This window comes from Symsagittifera roscoffensis, chromosome 7 (assembly GCF_963678635.1).
Source record: "Symsagittifera roscoffensis chromosome 7, txSymRosc1.1, whole genome shotgun sequence".
Lineage (NCBI taxonomy): Eukaryota > Metazoa > Xenacoelomorpha > Acoela > Convolutidae > Symsagittifera > Symsagittifera roscoffensis.
The window spans coordinates 49,184,135-49,210,461 of record NC_087068.1 but is presented as its reverse complement, the minus strand read 5'-3'; the positions used below and the strand labels follow the sequence as shown (position 1 = coordinate 49,210,461).

At 33.8% G+C, this 26,327-nt stretch overlaps 2 protein-coding genes across 7 annotated transcripts in view; both read right to left on the bottom strand.

The window, feature by feature from the left end:
* LOC134851632 (uncharacterized) overlaps positions 1 to 26,327 on the bottom strand; it is a 350,773-nt gene that overhangs the window by 147,123 nt on the left and 177,323 nt on the right. The window lies entirely within an intron of this gene.
* LOC134851238 (uncharacterized) overlaps positions 6,056 to 26,327 on the bottom strand; it is a 28,317-nt gene continuing 8,045 nt past the window's right edge. Inside the window, exon 8 of the mRNA XM_063867235.1 lies at positions 6,056 to 6,310. Coding sequence (XP_063723305.1) covers positions 6,089 to 6,310 — 222 coding nt within the window. The 3' untranslated portion in view covers positions 6,056 to 6,088. The remainder of the gene's footprint in view (positions 6,311 to 26,327) is intronic.

Below are 26,327 nucleotides of genomic sequence, written 5' to 3'. Positions count from 1 at the left end.
TAAAATTCGAAAAAAAAATCTATTATGATTGATTAGAAATTGATCAAATTTTTATAATTTTTGAAACAATAAAATTCATTTCCAATTGATTATAATCAATAATTTTCATTTTAATTTTTTAAAAAATTATTGAACGAAACATAATAAATTATAACAAATTATCATGGATTATAATCAATTGTTAAAATCTTTTTGTGTGATATTTTCATTTGATCATAATAAGTATAAACTTAAGTTAGTTATTCTGTGGTCTTGCTAAATTGGAACTTTTTTCTTATTTTCAATTGCGTTTTATTATAAGCTGTTTACGGACTTTTTCCTGCATTTATTTTGTTATTCAAAACCGCACAATATACCCCACACCCCCACCCACGTTTAACCTCTACCCCGAAGTTACTTATTCCGGTCGGCGGTGATGTGGGGTTGTTCGGTGAAGGTGATTGGTGGGTATGGGTGGGGGTGTCAATGCGGGTTGAAGAGTTGCAAAGGGGGACAGGGCATATTGGGTGACGTGGGGGCGACGTGGGTGGGGGACATGGGGGCAGCTGGAGGGAGGTGTTGGCGAGGAAGAAGGGCGTAGCGGGGGGGGGGGGGGCATGGGGGACTACGATTATAATGATTTGCAATGGATTATTGTTTTTTTTTGTGAAAAATCGATTATAATGGATTGAACAGCCATTACGTTGCCTAATTTAGCCACGTTAATCGATTATATAGGCAACAGTTTGTTCAACAAAATTCCTATATGAAAAATTTTTATCCATAAAACTTCGGTGCCGGTGTTCAGAAGCATATTTTGAGAACAATTAATTTTGGTTCCTAGTTTTTGCAAAGCATCCAGAGTGGAAAGTTTTGAGGTCAATGTCGGAACCAAATTAAACGTTTTCAGAACTACTGTCTTTACTTTTAAAAAACAGAAAGATACTAACAGCCCAGAAAATTCGGAGTTGCTGTCATCGCTGGTTTGTTTTTTTTTATTTACACTGATTTTGCCAAATCTTGACTGTATCCACTCCGTTAGATTGGTCCTACCAATATTGAAGATCCTGTAGATCAAGTTCAGTTTTTATCAATATCATTCCTGTCTCAACTAAAACCTAATAACTGTAGTTGCGTTAGTATTTTAAGTATTAAGTATTTAACGTTTCAATCCACAAATTGTACGAATTCTTCAAAGTAAGTTTTTATCAGAAACACAAAAAATCATTTTTGAATGCCGTACGCTCTTAATCGGCAACATGAGAGTAGTTTTACGGGTTTTGACAGAAGCGGCCTGCTCCAATCTATACACAGATTTCTCATTAGCAGTTTTGTTATGTCTAGTTTTTGTCCAACTTTCTGATGTAAGCTCCCAAGAACTTTCTAATGTGTTGGTCGTTAAAAATGAAGACAGTTTTTTGACACCGGGTCAAGTAACTTTTCCAGTTCTGTTATCTGTCATTTTTTGGCGACATAAAGAGTAATTCATCCTCATAAGCTTCACCAACAAGTAGTTTAAGCCCATAAATTCAAAAATTTGTTATTTTGTTTGCGAGGATGTCTCCACAGCAAGAGCACCTCCAAAACTATTTAAGATATACTAGTTTTTTTACGCCTTTGAAAAAGATTTTTCAAATTTTAGCCGGGCCAAGTCCTTCCAAATAGTTTTATCTAGTGTTTATCAAAGTTTGAACTCTATGTAAAAAAATGTTTGCTAAGAAAACGACAAAAACCTGAAGAAAAAATTCGTTCATTTGGTCGTTGAGATCAAAAATTTCTAATATTCCAAGATTCCGGTCCAGATTCTAAATGTCCGGCTACAAAAACTACTACAGAATACTTTACACAAGACTGATTTTTATATCCCCTTATTTGAGGTAGGATTTTAGTGGTAGTGAAAGGATGATTTGTTGGTTTTTCTGTAGAGACATTGCTAGAAAAGGCCTATAAACTGATTTCTTAAGTTGACAGGCGTCTTCAGTCCATTAGCGACTTCCGCTGACACAAACTAAGTAAACTCAAACCCTTACATTAGTTAGACTTAGAAGACACCGCCCAAACCCGTCTGACGCAAGCAAATAGCCCACCAGACTGTCCGATATCAATATCACCGGCATATCTTAGGGACTCCAAGCTAAGTCACATCCAGTTGTCTTCTCAAACTTCGGTGTAGTTGGGAAACCAAAAATTGTCGACTTTTTAAAGAATATTCAGGAGGTGGAGTTTCCCAGTTTCTGAAATTGATAGCTTGCCAGGAAGTAAATCTTCTGATATTGTTTCACGTCCCTCTTTTCGGTGAACGGTTGTTTGTAAAAATTTTAGATCCAAAACAGGAACCAAGCTTCGCGGACGAGTTTTTAGTTCTCGACTATGATGAACCAGCATCTAGCAAAAAGTTGAAAGGTACCACTGCCGAATGCAATCAAATTTTGGTGTCCAAAATATTCGAGAAAATATCCGACTCACTTATAAGTTCTGGATTTGAGGGAAAAATTTCGGCAACAAAGTCAGATAATTGACTCCGACTATCATTACGAGGCCAAACTGTGCACTCGATAGGCGCACAGTTTTGTGTCTGCATGTTCCTGGATTCCATAGACAAACCTTTAAACTTGTTCCAAAAAATCAGTGGATTCCACTTACAAAACTTCTGTGGATTCCGCGTACAAATACCTGTAACATAAATTCTGTCGGCACATTTGTTGTGCCGCGGAATCCGCAACAAGCGAATATAGCTAGCTGTTTTGAATTCCGCAACTGTAAGTGTATTCCACAAAATGTAAGTGGAATCCGCAAATGTAAGTGGAATCCGCAAAATTTGTAAGCGGAATCCGCAAATATAAGCAACCGGGAGCCAACTGTTAAACAATTGAAGGAGTTAATTAAAAAAATCAACCAGTCAAACCGCATTTCTACTCAGCTTCCAAACATTGTATCTTGTTAACTATTCCCTCCCCCCTATGGTACCTTGTAAAGAACCCCCCCCCCTATAAAGAAGAAAGAACTGAATAATTAAGCATATACGAATTTTATACCTTGTTAATTATTTCCCCCTATTTCAATAGGGGGGGGGGGGGGGTAGTTAACAAGATCCCAAACATTTAACTTCCTTTAAAAATGGTCATCCCACGAGCGCGTTCTGAGGTGTTCATAGTTAAAATAAGAGCATAAATGGTTTCAGTCAAACTTACAAACCCTTAACCCTTGACATAAAAAACAAGACAAGATTGCTCGTATCAGGGCGAAGCCCTGAATGTTCCGACTGCAATTTAAGGTTTATGGAGCAGTAGTATCATAAAAATTAAATGTAATAAAACAAAATGAAAAAAAAATTGAAACTTTTTTTAATGAAATCATCCCCCCACACGCCATATAAAGTACAAAAGAATAGATTTTGCTGTTTGTAACAAATCAATTATGGCAAATAAGTTTCAATCAATTTGGAACGATTTATGAGACGGATTAAATCTGCGCTTACGCGTTAATAGTGCAAAATATATCGCGCGTTAATTTAAAATCTTTAAACCCCCATAACTTAAAGGAAAATGATCACAGATGAAGTATTTTTTCAAATTTATGCTCGGGACAACAATACCTTTCGAATGATAAAAAAAATTCCGTCAAAAATGGCTAGTTAAAAAATCGACATTTGTCTGAAAAAATCCACCCCGAGCACAAATATTCCGTTACTTTCGTATCGAAAATTGGAACAAAAATCAGATTAATCTGATGTGACGTGATATTAGTGCTCGGTGTGGCTTTTTTATTTCTTTAAAATTAACTTTGACTTAATAACTCTAGCCAGTTTTGTTGAGAAAATTTGAAATTTTGAAAATAAGTGACGTACGTCCTGCATTCAAATATGCCACCTGTGATTATTTCTTGAAAATTTTTTGTTCCGACTCTCGATACGAAAGTAACGGAATATTTGTGCTCGGGTGGGTTTTTTTTCTTCACACAAATTTCGACTTTTTAACTAGCCATTTTTGACAGAATTTTTTTTTATCATTCGAAAGGTATGGTTGTCCTGAGCTTAAATTTGAAAAGATATTTCACCTGTGATCATTTTTTGTAAAGTTATGGGGGTTTAAAGATTGCCATGTTGGCCAATTTGGGACAATTAACGTGCGATATGTTTCGCGCTATTAACGCGTAAGCGGAGATTTAATCCGTCTTAGAAATCGTTCCAAATTGTTTGTAAGAAGCTTATTTGCCATAATTGATTTGTTACAAGGAGTAAAATCTATCCTTTTCTACTTTATATGGCGTGTGAGGGGATGATTTTCATAAAAAATTTCAAATTTAAGAAAAAAAAAGTTTCATTTTTTTTAATACATATAATTTTTTAATGTTATTACTGCTCCATAAAACCTTAAAAGGCAGTCGGAACATTCAGCGCTTCGCCCTGATACGAGCAGTCTTGTTGTAGTTTGAAAACTGCCAATTCCTCCAAATTGTGCCAGTTACGGCGCAATTTTATTCGTGATATTTACGCGTAAGAAGCGATTTTAATCTGCTCAGAATTTTAACAAGTTGAACTGAAGTAAGCAGTTTGAATTTTTTTTTCAATTTACTGGATGATAAAAACATTTTTTTGCACATTATATAGCGGGTGAGTGAAAAGCTTTTGGCAAAAGTGGAACCGAAAAATTAAATTTCTATTCAATTTTTGCTCTAATACAGCCAGAATAAGTTAGCTAAGTGTTAACATTTGGCTCGCATAAGAATCAAGTACAACCAATTAGCTGACCTCAAATATATTTCGAGCATTTTTGAAGCGTCATTTTGAGCGTCATTTCGAGCGTCATCAAAGTAAAGTTTTCAAAGAGTGCAGAAATTAATCCACAACAAAATCATTTTGGCCATTTCGAATCATCATGTTTCCGTCAAAAAAGGCGGATCATGTTTTCCCCCCCCTATGGTACCTTCTAAAGAATCCCCCCTCCCCCCTATTAAAACACATTTCATTTACGCTCAACTGGATTGGTTTTGTATTTCTCAAAAATGTGTTCTGTCGCATTCATATTGGTTGACGTTATTTCAATTCGCATTCCTATTGGTTGACGTTATTTCAATAAATTTCATCCAAACCTTGTTAACTATCCCCCCTATTGCAATAGGGGGGAAATAGTTAACATGATCCAAAAAGACTTCAGGTGAAGAATCTTTTTTTCCCACCCAGAGAGATGATTTGCTTATTGGATAAAAACTTTTGCTAACAATTATTTTTCAATCGCCAAAAATAATTTGATTGATTAAAAAAAACCAGAAGCATATGTATCCTTTAAATTTTTGTAAAAATCAGACCAAAAAAAACTTATTTCATAGACGTTACAGGCAGTCAGTCGAAACGTCAAAGGCTTTGCCTTGACATGAGCCGTCTCGCTTACTGTAAAGTTTTGCAAAAGCATGAACTGAATCGAGTTGGTTGTTTAGTGATAAAATGGTGTTCAACATAAAATTTTCCTATTGAGTGAGTTCTGACACTCTGAAAAGATAACATTTTAAAAAACCTGCTCGAAAGAATTTTTTTTAAAAAACAACCCACACCGAGCGTTCATGGATCACAGTCGGTTATTTAGTCACATTATAGTCAGTATCTAGAAAAATAACAAAATAAATCTTTATAACCCCATCAAAATAGGTTGATAATCCCAATACTTTTTATTTCAATGTAATATAAACCATTATAATTGATTTTAATCATTTACAATAGAGTTTTTGAGACTTTATTGATAAAAAATACTATTTGGTTTAAGTTAATCCCAATTTCTTGGTATTGCACTTATTACGTTTCATATTTTCTTACGGTCCACATTGTAGATTTTATATAAGCCTTGGTCTGAAAAGTCTACAAGTTTTGAATTTTGGCAGCGACAGTCTAGAATTGCCTTCATAGCGCGAATATAGAGTGGAATTAACGAGATTGATTCAAAACAGTGTGAACAAAATTTAAGCCCGTAATGCATTTGGGATAATGTCAGCGTTCAAAAATAAGTAATCAGAATAAATAGGGAGTTGAAAAGACTGCAAATTTAAATATATCAATATCAGTTGAGCTAACTATCATTATGTTTATGTATACGTCGCAAAAAGTATGCATTGGTTTCTAATGTTCTTCCACTGTGAGGCTTGCGGTTGGTATCTGAGTTTCGGCTTGCTTCTGTTCGACCATGTGCACTAAATCTTCGCGCTTACACCTTCTGAATGCATCTTTAAGTTGATCTACTTTATTATGAGTAGTTGACTTAGCCTGCTTCCAAACCGACATGCAATTCAGCATAACATCTTCGATTGAGTTGGGATAGTTTTGTTGATGTGTTTTGATAACCTGAAAGCAAAATTCTTCAAAATGGAATCCTCGACTTTTATTTATTAAAGTCTTTTCCCTTATAGCCCTCCCCCCTCCACTGTTTTAATTCTAACACGACAGCGGGGCGGGGTTTTTGATGTTTGTCATTGTTATTCTGGGGTATGGGTAGCCTTAATGGTAAAAAGCAGTAGCTTTTTTGAGGTCGTGGAACCTGATCTAAACTATATTTTATGATTGGATAAATTAAATGTTTTACCAATGTAAAGTATTTAATATTAACCAATCATGATCCATCTAACTAACAACCCACTTATTTGTAAGTGCTGAAGTTACTTGTAATTTCAGCACCAGAGAGATTTGAATTTAACTTAGAAATTAGTTGGACTCTCCCGAGCACTTCAGCAGCCGCAATAAACCAGTATACCCTAGATCTATTGAGCCTAGCAGAGACTAGTTAAACAACCTGAGACTAGATAGTATAAGAGTAAGATTAGGATCGGTATTAGACTAAGAAGTTGCACGAATCTATCCGGCCGAAAATAAGATAGCGTGACGAGCAGACGGTGTACCCTATCCGAAATTACTCTATGAGTTACACTCCAGTCCTAACTCATCTGGTGCGACCATAAGTCTCGAACAAGACCTTATTAGATTAGAATTAACCAAAATTAGATTAGAAATTAGACAAAAACATTTACAAAATGTTATACGACAATAATTTAATTGAAATGTCTCTCCGACTCAATAGATCCGAGCCAATATTCCGAACCATAATAGAACTACCCGGAATTGGAAGAAGACATCGAACCAAAGACGACATACGACAAAGTAGAAACTTGCCGTATAGTTACATGATAGTTCGGCAAAAGCCAGAACAAACTTTTATATTTCGAATACTACTTGCAATGAATTTAGATTTCCATTTGCAAACATAAAACCTTGAAGTAAATCTTCAAAATCATCTCAGGCGCTAAACAAAATTAATATTATACAATAACGATTGATAAAAAGATCTAAGATCGTTTTCCTAAAATTCTGCAGTATTATACAAAACATGTTTGAAAAATATTTATTGAAAAATAAAAATAAAAATTAGTAGCATGACAATAAATGGTTAGTAATCATAAATCATCCTGTTGTTCCAGCTTCATCACCTAAAACATAACAGCAATCATCAACTCACTAATATCATAAAATACTAAATCTTTCCTTTACACAAATTTAAAACCTCATTAAAACTTAAAGTCACTTAATTTTAAAACCAGATCATCAAGGCTTATCCTTGGATCTTAAATCATTTTCTACTTCATTACATTTTAAATTTGATCATCAAGGCTTATCCTTGGATCAAACAGAACAACTTTGTTCTCCCCCACCCACTTAATTAGTGTCTAACGACCTCAAACGTCGATTCACTACCCAACCCTTTCTAAAGACCCAAGACTAATAGAAATTTTTAAACAAAACTAATCATTCAAATTAGGATAAACAGTGAAGAACTTCGGTTATTCATCCTTCACTTGATCCCCCCTCTTACCAGACCCAGGATAAATCTTAGACTTAGTAAGTTTAAAATAGTATCTAACGAACTACTCGCGTTCTAATTATACCTGAACCTTGTGGATCGATTTACTATTCTCCAACCCTTGAACACAATCACTACCCCTAAGTAAGATTAAGTAAGTTAACACCTTAGCTTATACTAGTCACGAGAAAGTAAAAATCATTCTTTGGAATCGATATACTTTTCTCTCCAACCCTAAACAAATAGACCCAGGTTAAGCTAACCAAAAAATCGTAAGAACTAACAGTTTAGGAAAATAGAAATCATTTAACAACCTTTTGCACCCGTCATCCTAAACCTTATGTCATTTAAAAACCTAGGGAATAAACAAACAATCGTTTTACACAATTGTGAAATAGATAACAAAAAATACGACCTTGTAATCACACCTCATACACAAACAGTTGGATACATTCGAACAAAACGACAAACACTAAAGAGAAAAATAATCACTAAACAAAGACAAATAACACGAAAAAGATTTTCAAAAAATCGAAACGCATTTTCAGAATCAGAAACCAACAGTTTAGACGAACTCTACAAACTAAAAGAATCAATAGATAAAAATTACCCACAACACGATCAATTATATTTTTCTGACTCAGAAACAACTTCAAATTCATCACAAAGAGGAAAAAGAAGAATAAAAAAGCAGTATAAACACAAACCAGTACATCTATACAACTGGAATCAACCAATTCGACACATTAATAATTACATATTAACAGTCATCGAACGAAAAAATGAGTTCAACGCACACCCCAGGTGACGAAACTCCAGATGATGATGAAATCTTTCCTTTTATAGTAGATGCAGATACTGATAGAGGACAACACATATTTTGTCAAAATTTACTCGTAAATTTATTTGAACCCGGAATCAGTCCATGTAAAACAGAGTTCCCCGATGTAAAAATCAAAAGACAAATCATAGATCACTATCTAAAAGATATATGCAACATAACACAACAATATGGAATCTACTCTATAGAATTCACTTCCCCAAACCATAATAATAGAACATACACTATTCAAACAGACGACCTTGATTTAGAATTTTCAAAAGTTTTTTCAGAATATATAAAAAGCATACAATACCATAACTCACAAAGAGCAAACTCCATTTTCACCAATGAAGTTTTCGCACTAATATATAGTTATATTTCGATATTAGAAAATGAACTCCCATTAACAAATGTCTCACCGACAGAAACATCTAAACATTTAAGAGTACGACATGAAATCACACTACTCTCTAGTTATTTAAACATCATTAAAGAAAATTTCACGAAAGACGACGTTTCACAACATACCAAACACGATTTACAAAAAATTTTAGCATGGTTCATAATAGATTATTTTACACACAATATTGATTTAATTGCACAAGCAAGAAAAAATTTTAGACCCCAAAACTCGAACGATGATACAGCTATCACAGAACAATCAGATTATGTTTGGGACCCCGAATGGTCTCATCCCGTATTTATAAACTTTCCACAATCAATCTCAAGTCAAGCAATAGGTACAATATCTTACATAAGAGATTATGTAAGAGTAATACCATTAACAATTGATGCAACACCATTAAACTATAATACATTTTTACCCGATACACAAAATAATAGTTTAAACTCTACAGTCATACACAATGAAAACCTCAATGGAACTAGGAATCTTACTCAACAAGATATACAGACACCATCACACTTCATAAATGAAGAAATTGTACACACAACAACTACACAACAAAGTATTTCACCAATACGCCCAAATTTAACAACACCAAGAAATACAAATCCTTCACAAACACAGGTAACCTTACAATCAACCGTTAAACCTTCGGTTGCCCCTAAATATTCACATATGGATTACCAAACATACAAACCCATGACAATACCATCAAAAACACGCAAAACATTCACTAGAAACAACTTTGCAGACCATAATTATAATTATACACATCCATCAAAAACAAATTATAAACCACAAAGAAATTTTAATCAATATACAAAACCTCGAAACTGGGATAACCCAACGGCCCAATATAATTCCACAAATTTTCAACCAAATCCTCCACAGGATCGCAGTGAAAATTACCCATTTTTTCAACAAAATAAAAATAAAAAACAAACATCTTATCAAATGGATTATTTATCCTCAGATGAAGATTTCTTACAACCAGATATATTTGCACCAAATACTCAAGAATATCGTAGACAAGGAATACAGAAAACACGTACAAACCATAGAAATTTTTCTCCACAATCAACAGATGCACAATATCAACAACCAATTCAACAACCAAATCCAATTAATATACAATCTTTTCAACCAATTCAACAACAAAATCCAATGACTACACACTCGTATCAACCATCACAAGTGCAAAATGAAATACCACTCCCGTATTATCTTCAACAACATGAAATAACAAGAAACCAACTTTCAAATTTTTCTCAAATGCCAAATGCAGCTGAATCATTACAAATGACAATGAATCCATACCTTATGGGTGGATCATCAATAACATCAAATAAACCCTTAATGGTTTTCACAGGAACAGACCCTGAATACTCTGTAGAAGATTACTTAAATGCAGTAACAGCAAATTTAATTTTAAATATTGGACCTGAACCAATTAACACGCCACTACATCAAAACTGGATACATCGACGCACAGCGTTGATACAAACAACCTTAGATGGCGCAGCCCAAAAATGGTTTTCAGTACTACCTCAAGAAATAAAATCAAACTGGAAAAGATTTACACAAGAATTTTCAAAAATGTTTGACTCCGAAAGAAACAAACAACAACAAAGAGTTTTATGTAATGAAATTCGCAGATTACCAAACGAAACCATCAAGCAAATAGCAGTAAGAATCGAAACACTAGTTCGAAAAGCATATTCACTAAATACACATGACTATAAAAACACTAAGATGACAGAAATCTTAATGATGACCTTAACACCACAATTAAGGAAAATAGCAATAAAAAAGAGAGCATCACATCCTTCTTCAATTCGAGAACCCGATTTAGATTTTAGAAAACTAGTAGACAAACTAGAACAAGCAGAAATCACAATGAAATTAGAAGAAACGGAAAATCTGAAATTACAATACGTTAACAAAATTGCAACGACTCCCACTAATATTAATAATATACAAGAATCAGAAACAGATCTCGTTGAAAAAATCACTGAAATACTCAATATTTACGAAAAGAACCCGAACTTTAAAGGCAAACCATCTTTCAAAAAATGGTGTAATTATTGCCGACGATACGGACATAGTATTTCCGAATGTAGACAAAAACAACAAGATAGTCAAAATAAACCTCAAAAATACAAAGAACCAAATAAATCATTTTATCAATACATGAAAAAAGATCAAAACCTACCAAACAAAAATGTATACAGCAACAACAGTTCAGGAAAACCACTCCCAAACAATACAAGCTATACAAGAAATCAATCTCCATATAACTCAAGTTATAGAGGAAGATCACCAGAACGAAGAAACACGTATAATTCATCACAAAATCACTACAATAGACCGAATAGTCGAAATAACTACTCCAGATCAAATTCAAATACACAACGATTTGTTTCTAGATCTAATTCTCAATCAAGAAATAACTATTATCCAAACAACCAATCACGAAATTCATCATACAATAGGAATAGAAACTACTCCTATAATCGAAACAGAAGTTATTCAAACAACCGAAACCAGAATTACCCGAACAACCGATCAAGGAATAACTCATATAATAGATCGAACTATAACAGACCAAACAATAATTACCAAAACAGATCGCGAAATAATTCACAAAACCGACACCCAAGTTATAATAATCGCTATCGAAATTATTCCCAATCACCACACCGAAATAATAATCACTACAATAACTCTAATAATCGTCACAGAAGCAGTACACCTAAACATCAAAGACAAATCAATCAAGTACAAGCTAACCCAGAAACAACATCAGACCCTCCAGGTATTGATGACACAGTAACTGATACGTTACAACTCAATCAAATAAACTGTACATCATCAGATTCAGAAAGTGATACTGAAAACACTCTTGATATCAATATGATAAAAGTCGAAAATGACTATGAATCTGTCATATATGAACAACCCTTTCCATCACATATATATGAAAATCAATCACAAATTCTTCAAAATCATTACACTACACCCATAAATTCCACACCAACGACGCAAGAAACAAATGAGATAAACACTACAAATCAAACCAATAAAAATACCATAACAAAATGCTTGAATACAAACCACATTTATCAAAATATACAAAAAGAACAACCCAAAGAAAAAATTTGGACAATACCATTTCTCTTAGAAAGCCCAAGAAATAAAGAATTTCAACCACCAGACCTTGAAATAGATTTTTTAATTGATTCAGGAGCAGAATCAAACATAATAAACATTCCCACATGGAATGAAATAAAAATCTTACACCCAAAGCTAACACCTCTTGAAACCTCCAGCAAACTAGCGACAGCACAAGGATCAACATTGATAAACTACGGAAAAATCCAATTATTTCTCCTCCCTACCAGAACAATGGAACAAAGTAAAATTTTATATAAGCCATTTAAACAAATATTCCATATCACCGATATTAAATATAATATCATTGGAATACCATTTATTTCAAAGTATATACCAACAATTAACATACTAAATAGTAAAATATTAATCAAAGATAAATATACAAAAACAAAAGAAACATCCTTAACATTTTTTCAAAGATTGAATAAACAACCACCATTCTTTTCAAAATTTTATCCGATATTTAACCAACAAAGAAAACACCTGAAACCACTATCAGGAAACATCTATAATTTTTCAATCAAACAAGTTCACCAATATGATAAAGCACAAAACAAACAAAAATTTTATATGTCAGATTTTGAATTCAAACCGATTCATAAATTTTTCAAAATCACAATCTCTTCAATAAAATATTTGAAAAATTCGAATTCAGATATCATCTCCTTACATGTCTATAACAACACACCTTACCAAGTAACATTACCATTAGGACTTTTAGGATATTGTGAAACCAACGCAACAATATCACCAATACACGAAAAAGCCTATCGCGTAAATAATATACTCCAATTACTAGATATTTGCCAATCTACAATTCTTAATGAAGAATTATCTATAAATAATATAATAAGTAACGAAAACAGAAATACGGATTATTTCACAAAAACTCCATATTTCAAACCTACATTCAACATCAGTAACTACACAGAGGACCAACAGAAATTTTTAACAATGTTTAATTTCCAACATTCACAAATAACACAAGACGAATTTGAAAAGTTAGCCAAACAGCTAATTCAATATTCATCAGTCTATGCAACATCAAAATTCGATGTTGGCAAAATCAGTTCATCACTACATCTCCCATTAAAACCAGACGCAGTTTTCAAAAAACAAAGAGCAAGTAAAGTACCAATTCACTTACATGATAAAGTAAACAGATTACTCGATATTTTAGAGCAATACAACATTATATCACCGGTTAATAAAGAAGAACAACCAAAAGGCAACACATTCATCAACCCCGTTATTATTCTAGCTAAAGGAGAATCGTTAAAAATCGTTCTCGATGCTAGATACCTCAATTCACTCATAGATGAATCAAAATGTAATTGGCCCATTGAACCAATACAAGTTATTTTAACAAAAATAAACGGCAAATACTTCACAACCGCCGACATGAATAGTGCATACAATCAAATGCCACTAGATGAACAATCACGACGTTTAACACAATTTGTTATCGGAAACCAACAATATGAATTCAACCGCTTATTCTATGGAATATCCATAGGACCAGCAGCATTTTCAGCTTTTATGAGCAAAATTTTTAGACCACTAATACTCAAGAAAAACGCAATCACCTATCTAGACGATGTTTTTATGCAATCACAAACAAAAGACGAAATGTTCAAAGTTTTAGAAACATATCACCAAATACTTCAGAACGAAAATCTGAAGGCCGCCCCCGATAAATCACACTTCTTTTTGACTAGAGTTAAATTCTTAGGACATAATATAGAAAGAAAAACAATCACTCCACTGAAATCACGCATTGACGCTATTCAAAAACTTCAACCACCAACAAATAAAAAGAAAATCCAAGAGTTCCTTGGAATGTTAAACTTTTTAAGTAAATATGTTTATAAAATGCAATTATACCTACGACCATTTTATAACATCCTTAGACAACAAAACAACTTTGAATGGAATACAGAACATCAAACACGATTCGAAGAAATAAAGAAACTTTTAACTGAACAAATTTCAAACACAATTCCAGACCCTGATCAACCATTTTATGCAATGTGCGATGCTTCGAACTTTGGCATCGGCGCAGCATTATTACAATCACATAATGGTACAAATAAAATGAACCTCATATCAGCAAATTCTCGATTATTCACTCAAGCAGAGCTACGACTCTCAACTCTAATGAGAGAATGTACAGCCATAATATATACACTTACAGAATATGAATTTCTGATACTTGGATCAAAACATCCCACAGTTTTGTTCACAGACCACAAACCAATCATCTTTCTTTTTACACAGAAATCTAACCCAAACCACCGAGTTTACAGATTTCAACTAATTCTAATGAAATTTCCAAACTTACATATAGTTTGGACTGCAGGAAAAAATCTTGCATTACCAGACACCTTAAGTCGAAATACACCACCTGAATTACTTACACGAAAAACAACAGTTGAAATACCCAAAAATATAAAATTCTACCTTGCAGAAAACGAAACATCACCTCGATTAGAATGCAAATATGCAGTAAAAACTGATATTGAACAATCACAAATAAATAATTTACAACATTTCCCACTTTATTTAGATTGTCAAAATAATCATTATGAAGTTGACCTACTTGGAACATCAACTTTTAAACCAATTCCATATTCTCAATGGATAAAAAATAACACCCAACAAAAACGAACAAAACAACACCTACCTAAAAAAGACCATTTTCCACTAATTGAAAAAGAAGATTTAACTGATAAAATAAATTTATCAGGACCACAAACAAATGATTCAAAATACACAATAAATCAAGTTTTTGACCTTCACGACCCACTTGATACAATACCATTATCTAAATTAGAAATCGAAAACATTTTTCTCCCCCCAACAGAAACAATTACAATTTCAACACTGAAACAATATCAAAACCTTGACCCAGTAATTCGACAACTAAAATCATGGCACAAATATAAAACTAAACCTATCAAAGCAGATTCAACCATTCTAGGAAACAAAACACTCCTCCGATACTTTCGCAAGTTTAACAATACAACAATTAACGAAAAAACAGACCTTTTAGAGTATAACCTAAATGAATCTACAGTCCCCTGTCTCCCTATAAGTATGATTCTTATAGCTTTTAATATTTCACATACACAAAATATTAAAGGACACTCTGGATCAGAGAAAACATATTCAAATTTTATACAAAATTTTTACTTCCCAAATGCACCAATTTGGATAAAAGTACTATGCAATGATTGTATAGTATGTCAATTAAATAAACCTTACCCAAATCAAAAACAAATAGCACAAAAACAAGATTTTAAAGGACAAAGTTTATACTTTAATCATCGTATCTCATTTGATACTAAAGGACCAATTTCACCCTCATCAGAAGGAAACTCCTACATTATGGTAATTGTTGACGCATTTACACATTATGTAGCACTTAACCCAGTACCACATTGTAACGCTTATTACGCATACACAACACTTTATGAACACTGGATAGCAAAATTTGGACTACCAGAAATTTTAGTCACAGACAATGGTACAGAATTCATAAATAATGAAATAATAACACTATGTCATTTATACAACATTAAACACAAACCACGTACATCTCATGCACCTTGGACAAACGGCTTAGTCGAAGGTATGAACCGTTCACTACAAGAATATCTTAGATGTATCATCAACGGAAATGATACCAAATATACCGAATGGTCAGCAGATGTAAAATTATTTCCATTAGCATATAATTCACAAATCACGACAACTTTAGGAATGTCACCATACGAAATGGTTTTCAACCAAAAGCCACGCAAACCAATAATGTTTACAGCAAATTCCCATAAAAACGCACAAGGTTATTGTCAACCAAATAAAGACTCAATTTGTTATAACCTACCATTACATACGCACGATGAAGATCATTTTCATCACCCACAAATCCTTAAATTAGCCTCCGGTACACACACCGAATGGATTTTAAATAGAGATAAGAAACACAATGAAATTTACCAAAAAATAACGAAAAAGTTATTACAAAGACAAAACATAAATGAACAAATCAATTCACGTTTTACACCAGCTTCCGATTTAAAAATTGGAACATTTGTTTTAATACCTAATTTTAATACTCAAAAAGGAATTTCTAAAAAATTACAACCCCTCCGAAAAGGACCCTATCAAATAATTGCAAAACCCACAGATGTCACATATAAAATTATCGACTCAAACAAAAAAGAAATCGTTCAGCATCGAAACAACCTATTACCTTATTACCCAAAAGAATACGCACTCCGCGAATTAACCCAATTATATTCTTTCACAGGATTAAAAATTATTCAAAACGAACCACATCTGAAAAACACAGAACAAAATGATAACCCCACCGAAAATCAAAACACAAAACCAATCGCTACCAAAAACAATACACAAAACCATAAAGAATCTCCAAAACAAAGAAAAAATAGAAAAATGACAGAACAAATAATACCCCAAGAAGAAATAGACAAATCAGAACATAGAAAGACAACAAGACTCCGAAATCAACCACGTAAAAACTACAAAATGTTCATCCCCCAATCTAAAATATTAAAGAAAGTAGAATTTAAAAAGTAATTTTAAAATTTTATACTTCACAATCTTGAAACCTCCGTAACATTTTTCATTTCCATTTTTCAAAATAACATGCTCACAAGTACGCAATAATTCTAGTTCAAAATAGACCAATAGGATTCATCCAATCCGCCACTTTCTCTAACTCAAACTAAGATCAATTAGACGAATAATCTAGAACTCCAGGCACATCTCTAACTATAACTTTACAACCTCCAGGTCAAAAATAAGCAAACCACTCCAACTTGACAGCTAAAATAAATATCACCATAATACCGTACCCCTCCCTTATCTAATAACCCAAAGATCAACAATATTTCCCCAACTCAGACCACGAATACCCCCAAAACAAATTTGATAACTTAGCCTAAAGTCACAAAATGAAGATTTTAATTAGCCTAAAGTATAAAAATCTCACCATACCCCGGATCATTTGACAAACAAAAATAAAGAAAAAGACGACCTCCCAGTCACCATGAAAATTGCCCCCAACAATTTTTTACGAAACTCAACCCACTTGTCAAAAAACTAATAAATAATTCGACCACACTAGAAAATCGCCTCAAACAGCAAAAAATATTCGACAAAGAGATCATTTCTTAAATGCTTTTCTCTCAAACAGTCGCTCAAATATTTATCAATTTTAAACATTTTTTTTCAATACTTCAAGTCTTTATAATCTTTCTTTTTGATATCATCGAATCTTTTCTAATAATCATAATAATTTTTTGTAACATTTTTTTAATTTTCTACACAATAATTGAACTATTCCTCCAACTTTCCAAAACCCTTGAATATATCCACAGGTACGATTTTAACAACTTGTCTAAATGATACGAACAATTTTCAGTAGAACTGATATTTTTTTATTGTTTGTAATTTTCATAACATTTCTATCATCCCTCATTTTGACAATATGTAAATGTATAAAGAAAGCAATCATTACATTTGCCCTAGCAACAATTTTTCTAATTCTTTTTTTAGAAGAATATTATAATAAACATAAACCCTCTCACTAAAGTAACAATTTAAAAATCCATCAAAAATTGCTACCCAACAGTCACAGAATCAGTCTTCACCGACATCATCCCAAGATAATCCAACACCACCTTCAACTACTCAAAACCCTCAAACATCTACACGAATTTCTTTTCAAGACAATCCATACACCTTTGAAGAAAGGCACGCTCGTTTATCTGAACCACTAGAACCAGTTCAACGACAAGCATCCCTAAGTGAACCAACATATAATCTTTACCCAACACTACCACAAGAACTAAGTAGAATACGAAACCTTAGTCAAAACCAAAACACAGCAGAAATAAATAGACAAATTATACATCCTCGACGAAATAGAAATTTTCAAACTCCCCGAGTTCATTTTGATATACCTCAATCCCCAACACAAACCACTCCAGAAAACACCACTGGTATCACACCAGAAACTCCTACACTTTTTTCACAACGAAGCACTTCAAGTCTACCTTCAGACTACTTAGGTTCAACACCAACATCTGAACAGATACGTGAAAATCCCTTTAACCCCCCAAACCTAAAATCACGACTGCCATATTGGACTACAAATTCATTCACACAAGGTGAACCAAACTTAGTCAATGACCCCATAGATATTTCTACGGATACAACAACATCCTCATCACTACCAGAAACATTATCACTACCATCAACACCATCAATAAGTCAATTTTCACCACTACCCTTTAACTTAAATTTTCCAAATAATCTCGACGCCAGATATCGAGAACAATCATCAATAAATATTCCTTTAAGATTAGATTGGAATACATTCACAGCACCTCCACCACTATTTGGACAACATCAAGAAAGTAACCGCCTTCATAACTGGGCACTTAATAGATTACAATATCGCCAAGATATTCACAACGATATCCGTGATCACAATATTCAAATACTCCAACAAAACAGTTTACAATTAAAATTTGAAATCACAGTTAAGTTAAATAATATTACCCAACATCCCTACCCATTAAATCCACCTAACATAACAGCTCAATCACTACCACCACCGTTTATAACTACTGAAGTAATATACAAATACGACAGATACACTAAAAACACAATTGGTTACATTACATTTTATAATCCATACTCAGGATTATCATACACATGTATATTCTAAAATTATTAATTTTTCTCCAAACCCTTTTTCTAATAACCTCAAATCAAAATATAAACCCTTCCCCTCGTACAGGACCACAAGATTTATTAGTAACACATTACGATTGCGAAGAAAATGAACAAAAAACACTACATAAATATGCAATCAATCAGGTATCACAATGTGAAACAGAACCACAAGCTATAGAAACCACAGATATAATAGCAACACTCTATTCAAAAGCCCGAGCAACAACAGTTACAGGTTATAAATTCACAGCAACATTTTCCGAAAAGAAAGTACATTGTTCACAAGTCTCGAACGGAAACAAAAACCGACTTGACCATGAATCATTCTACCAAAGTAATATAGAACGTCTTTTACATCTCAATCCCGACGATTGTAAAAATGAATTACTTAGACTAAACATCACAAAAAATAAAAACTCCCAAAGAAAATTAGTTAATTTTCAAGTTTTTTCAGACTCTGTACATCAATCACAACTTGAAAGACACCAAGGACATATAAGACTAGACGAAAAATACCCGTATAACGGCGCACACGGACGATTAACCTATGACCTACATGATAAACACTGGATACCACACATTGGTATAAATAACCCATCAAACTGCAAAGCAGACACAAAAAATAAAGGATACCAAGAAATAATGTTTTTCGATTGGAAAATACAACTCGAAAAAATACAACTCACACGAGATTTATCTGATAATACAATGATCTATCAAGGAATCCGACTACCTTGTAAAAATGATCAAGGATATTGCGACCCTACAACGAGAACACAAGCAACAATTGTTTGGTTCCCCGAAGACACATGTACAACATTTCAAGTAGCAAAAATACACGCTCGTATGATAAAATTTCACGAAAAATATTTCATACAATCAATTCCATATGAACAAGTCCATCCATCACGCAAACTAAGTTCCGATTTTCGAAACATAGACAATATAGAAAATAAATTGACACGTTTTCAAATATATCAAGAAACAGAACTTGCATGTAAATACAGGAATCCACTTCACAGAACACAATACTCTGAAATATTAGTTGAATATGAAAAAGGATTCGACATGACCACTGGTAAAGTAAAAATCGACCCATACGCCACAGGTCATCCTCTAAACGAAGGAACATCCTATATACCAGTTAATTTTGAAAAAAGCAACGGACAACCTGGTGGACATCTAAAACCTTATGACACCAGAAGCACACGCTTACAAGAATTATCACTAATGAATACTACATATTTTGGTAATATCCACTATGATATTCATTTGGATATGAAACTAGACTATACAATTAGCCGCATTTTTCAAGAAATGTCACTCTCTGAATTAGAAACACTACATCAACTATGCGAATTAGAACGAACACAAATACTACAATCACTTGCACTAGCAGTATTAAAAATACCCTACGCAGGATACTTATTATCAGGAAATAGATCAAATTTTTTAGACTACGAAGGAAACATCTTATGGTTTTATACTTGTACTAAAAAAGTATCACCACTATACGTTTTTGAAGATAAACGATGTTATAAAAGAATTCCTATCTTTTATAAGAATAAAGTACATTTCGTGGATACACTTTCACGAAGAACATATTTCTGGGATACCGCAGTCCCATGTGGATCAGAAAATAGCCACAATGTAGTACAACTAAACCCTGATGAAAATAAATATTACCTTCTCACTCCATATCCCACATTAATGCAATCACTCAAAAAATTTTCACCAGAAAGCATTCGCGCTATTGCTCGAAACCCAAATATAGACTTACAATCAATAGGAATCTATTCAAAATCAGATATTCAACATCACATTAGAACACAACAATTCCAAGAATTATTAACACAAATGGACACTATACAAAGACAATCAATAGACCAAAACTTACGCAAACTTGCAGAAACCGCAGGATTTGCCGATATCTACACGCAAGACTATAGCGGATATTTTAAAGACATAAAAGATTATATATATCTAAACGGCGAAAAATACCGTCCCCAAGATATATCACCAATTAACATTTTTAGCTTTGTTACACTCAAAAATGAGATCCTAGATTTTCTAGGATGGCCCTACTACATCTTAGAAAAATTGACTATTTTATACGCAATGTTTAACTTTATTGGATTTCTTTTCTCACTCTTAAAAGGAATCTACAATACATGTGCTATACACACACAAGTAAACAGACAAGCAAGCGTAGCACGCATACTCTTTGCAGGATTTTTTGGAATTTTTTCCACATCTATAAACAAAATTCTTTTAGACGCACAAATAAAAGAATATAACACAAAAATAACAACACGACAAAATACATACGACGAAGAACATAACAATGTCGACACACAGCCAACGGCACCACAATTACCACCCCTACCAAATAACCATCCACTATCCCTAGCCCCGCGAAATTTTAGAAATTTAGCAATCACACATAATCCAAATTTTCGACTCACCACATCACAAAGTCCCGTCCAACATATAATGACACATCCATCACAAGATGATAATACTTATGAACAAATTATTGAACAGCCCCATACCACCGCTTTTCAATCTCAAAATAATAATTTTTTTAGCCCACGATGAGCCGCCAACTTGGATCACTCCATCGATCAAATTCCCATCCAACCAACCTTACCTCTTCAATCCCAATAATACCACTTTTTGCTTTTCCGCCACCCGATTTTCCATCTAGCAATGTAACATCAGGCATGAATTCCGACACTAACTCACAAATTTCAGTTTTATACTCCATTTCACAGCTAAATAACCCGAATATTGAAACCCCCGACGAATTTGCCGACTCAGAACCATCTCCATCCAATAATTTTCATAACCCTTCTCATTTTTCTCAACCTCCTTTTCAACCCATATTATCAAATAACCCTGACCCAATCACTCCTACACCCTCTTATGCTTCCCAAGTTACCCCAACCTACTCCTCATACCATTCTGACCAATCATCTCCAGACACCCCCCGAATCTCCCCAGAGCTAGACAATTTTATTACCCTCCAACAACAACCCTACCACCTTAACACCCCGACCATAAACCAAATCTCCTCCACTACAAATTCATCCAATCCCCCTACACCCTCTTCAAATTATACCGAATCATTAGCACCATCATCCACATCAACTGAATCCTCACTCAACACTAATAGAGCTTATCGCACTTTTAAAAGAAAGTTCCCCAACCATCCTTTCCCAGCAAAACCAGGAACAGCCCGAGAATACATCAACCACCCCCAACATACTAACACTAGAGAATTTTTAGCCATCACTTTACCCTCATTTCCACAATACACCTTAAACACCCCTCATGACGCTAACGAAACACGCAACTTTGTAGACGAATACGTTTTAATGCCCACTCTCTCTTGGACCTCATACTATCATTTCACTAACCCTCTTTGCTTACCTTTAACTAACACATCCATTGATATAGACCGAAACAAAGACATGCTATATCGACTAACTACACCACTCACCGCTAGACAATTTACTTACGTTGGATATAAAAAATCACTAAAAATACACACTGCACCTAGAGCTAACGAATACACACTAGAATACTATGATCACAACATCATCAGAGCTAACCAAGATCAATTCTTAGACGACGATCGCTTCGCTAACCCACAAATCACCGAGAAATTTTTCATCAAGACACCATATGTATTTACACTAAACATCTTCGACCGAAAGTTTGATCACATTATTTCAGAAGCACTAACAAGCACACAAGCGTACGAAAGTTTTAAAGAACGCTTCCAAATCTTTTCACTAACCTTTCATTTCCTTGCACCACACGAAAGAGATTTACACTGCTCACACGATATTATGTTGCGAACTAAACAAACACATACATACAGTTACTATCGTTTCATCCAAAATCACTTTGACCTCCACACACCCTCTAGACAACCACACCATCGCTTTCAATTCATCAATTCAAAATACACTTCACCGTATTTCCTAAATTTCACATATTGTATTAAAAATACTAACCTTCATGGTATTCTTCGTAATTATGACCCCATAACCCAAATGTATATTTTCTGCCCCATCACCAAGACCTTCAACGCAGAAGAATCCCGACCCTTCCTTATCCCGCACGAGTTTGTACAGCCTATAGAAATCCCCATTTTAGAATTCATCCACAACACTAAATTTAACCACAAGTTATATAACTTAATCCAAAACACACCTTATGAGTTTGCAGTAGGCACTGAAGAACTAACCACTATTAAGGCACTTCAATTGCTTTGGCCACTACTTCAAACTAAAAATATCATCCGCATCTTAGCTAAACTACTAACAACTTCAGAACTAATTCACGATATCTTCCCCCACGGTTTTTTCCCCGACGACTAACAGGTAAGTATGAACTAAATGAATATTACTAACTAATTAAAATATTGAAAAACTCACCATTCCTTATTCATGTTTTCTTTAGATTTTTAGCCTTCATCTTCAATCATCTGAAAAATTCACAAAAGAAAAATAAAAAATAGCAAACTTCTTCAAAACTATTTAAAACCCTATTTAACTTTTGCACCAACAATTAAATAAATATAATACCAATGCAGTAAATTAATTTATAAAATTTTCCCCTAAAAGCAGTAAATCTACATATGATGAAAATTTGTATCTTAAAATTCCCCCATTACTAGCAGTAAATTTCCAAATTCTATGCAGTAAATTAATAAAATGCAATTGCAGTACTAACCTTTTGATATTTTCATTCATTCGCACAGAAATTCTATCCACACTCGCACAGCTCGCCCACGAAGAATTGTTTAAAATAATGAATTTCAGTTTCAAGTTTTCACACTCAACAACTCTAACAAATAATAACAAGTTTCAAACTTTCCTTTAACCCGGTTGGAAAGGAATCATATACTAAACAAAACTAACCAACGCAGCTTACTAAATACCACAAATCATAAAATAACAGCATGACTAAGAAAAGGAAACCAACGGTACCCAAACCGGATTAACCCAGTTTAAAACTGGATAATTTATTCTTTTGAAGACTATTACAAAGTCTTAGAAAGAAATAATAAAACACAAAAAAGTCAAAAGACAAACCCATACCACAAACAATTTGCTTTTTGGAAAAAGTACATAACCAACAAAACATAAGTAAAACCACAACAAACCCAACATAAAATGTTGTCACATAACAGGACCCCTCATAAAAACCGCATGAAATCATACTCCCACACCTGGCCTAACCCACCAGGAAAGGACGTCCTGAGCATGCTCTATAGCCGGCCTAACCCACCGTGCTACATCCACGCTTTGTGACCACACCTTTATTTTTAATAAGAGCTACTCAAGGGTGAGTAACTCTTCAAAATAACCGAACTAAAACAAAAAGCTTTTGTGAAAACAACTAACTAAAATCATAATTAAAAAATATTAAATTAATAAAAGTTTTATAAAATGTAAAATCACATGATGCAATATATAGATCAGAATACAACACCAAGGACGAACATCAAAAGACAAGACGACCTCACTACACTCGAGAGAGAATGACCAACTATAATCGATATGCCGCTCACAATCACAACTCAAAGGATTTAGAGTACGACTTGACCTCGCAGAAAAGGACTTCATTGAACTAGACCAATGACCACCTCGATGTTCAAGTATACGTACAGATCCGAGTAACCAGGCATCCCCTCCACGCACAATCTCCACGCCATTCCCGAGCTAGATCAAACACAAAAGAAGTTCTCTCCGAAGAACAGAAAAACCTGACATAGCCAACCATTCTGAAACCAGAATTGATGCTGTTGCAGAGACTCAGTCGTTGTCACAAGAAGAACACAACGTCTTGTGTCCTCAATTCCAGATCCCTGGAACTTCCTTAACCAAAAGGAAACAAAAGAAAAATGATGTTCGCCAAATACCAACGTCCATCATCCATCCTTGAACTACAAAAGAACTGTTCTAAAAAACTCTGTAAAACCCGGATGGGTGGAACCTGATCTAAACTATATTTTATGATTGGATAAATTAAATGTTTTACCAATGTAAAGTATTTAATATTAACCAATCATGATCCATCTAACTAACAACCCACTTATTTGTAAGTGCTGAAGTTACTTGTAATTTCAGCACCAGAGAGATTTGAATTTAACTTAGAAATTAGTTGGACTCTCCCGAGCACTTCAGCAGCCGCAATAAACCAGTATACCCTAGATCTATTGAGCCTAGCAGAGACTAGTTAAACAACCTGAGACTAGATAGTATAAGAGTAAGATTAGGATCGGTATTAGACTAAGAAGTTGCACGAATCTATCCGGCCGAAAATAAGATAGCGTGACGAGCAGACGGTGTACCCTATCCGAAATTACTCTATGAGTTACACTCCAGTCCTAACTCAGTCGTTCTTTCTTCTCAGAGATTCGAACCCTTGACCACCCAAAGTTCCCCCTTTGGTACTCTTTTTATGATATCCAATTTTTGGTTTAATAGTTTCTAATGGCGCTTTCGTAGCAAATATGTACAAGTTTTGAGGGGGAGCCCGCGCCAAAAAATGCTGTAGACATTTTTGGTTAAAACCTGTAAAAAATCCCAAAATACCTTTCTTTGCCTGTTTTTACAGCAATTTGCTTGCGACACGTTAAATCAAAATAGTTGCTTGATCAAAATCGTGTCCTACAATTTAATACCAGCCAACTTAACACCTTACATTTAAAACCTGGTCATTTTACTTCTAAAATAAATGCTGTATATACTCCTTATTTTAACTCTTATCACACCAAAATTAACCCTGCAATTAACGCACGCATCATATTGAAAAAATTTGTTTTATTTTAGTTATACATGCTAAAATGGACTCTTATCGACAAGTTAGTGTTTTTTTAATTAGGTTTTTTGCTAAACCAATACAATCGCTAAAAAACTGCTTGTGCTAATTCACAACAATTTGACGTAAAATTTCTCACAAATATGAATCTCTGACAGTCACTTTATACTGTATTTTGTCTTATTTTTGTTTATTTTTCGTGATATTAAAATTCAAATTTCATTGAGCTGTTGCTTGTTTTTGGTTCATTTTGGAATGGTTCATAGAAGTTATTGTCAAGGCTAATTCATTTCGTTTTGGAACGATTCATTGAAATTATTGGCAAGGTCATGTATGTTCAAAATTTACGCGAATTAAGTAACACGAAAATGTCTGGCTTTAAATGGCAGAAATTTTTCTCCTGTATTTCTTTGAAGCTCACTGAAATTCCCTTTGAAGTAAGTGTTCTTTTCATTTTGGATTAAGTTCTAGAAATGGTTTTAAAATGTGGTGATACTAAATT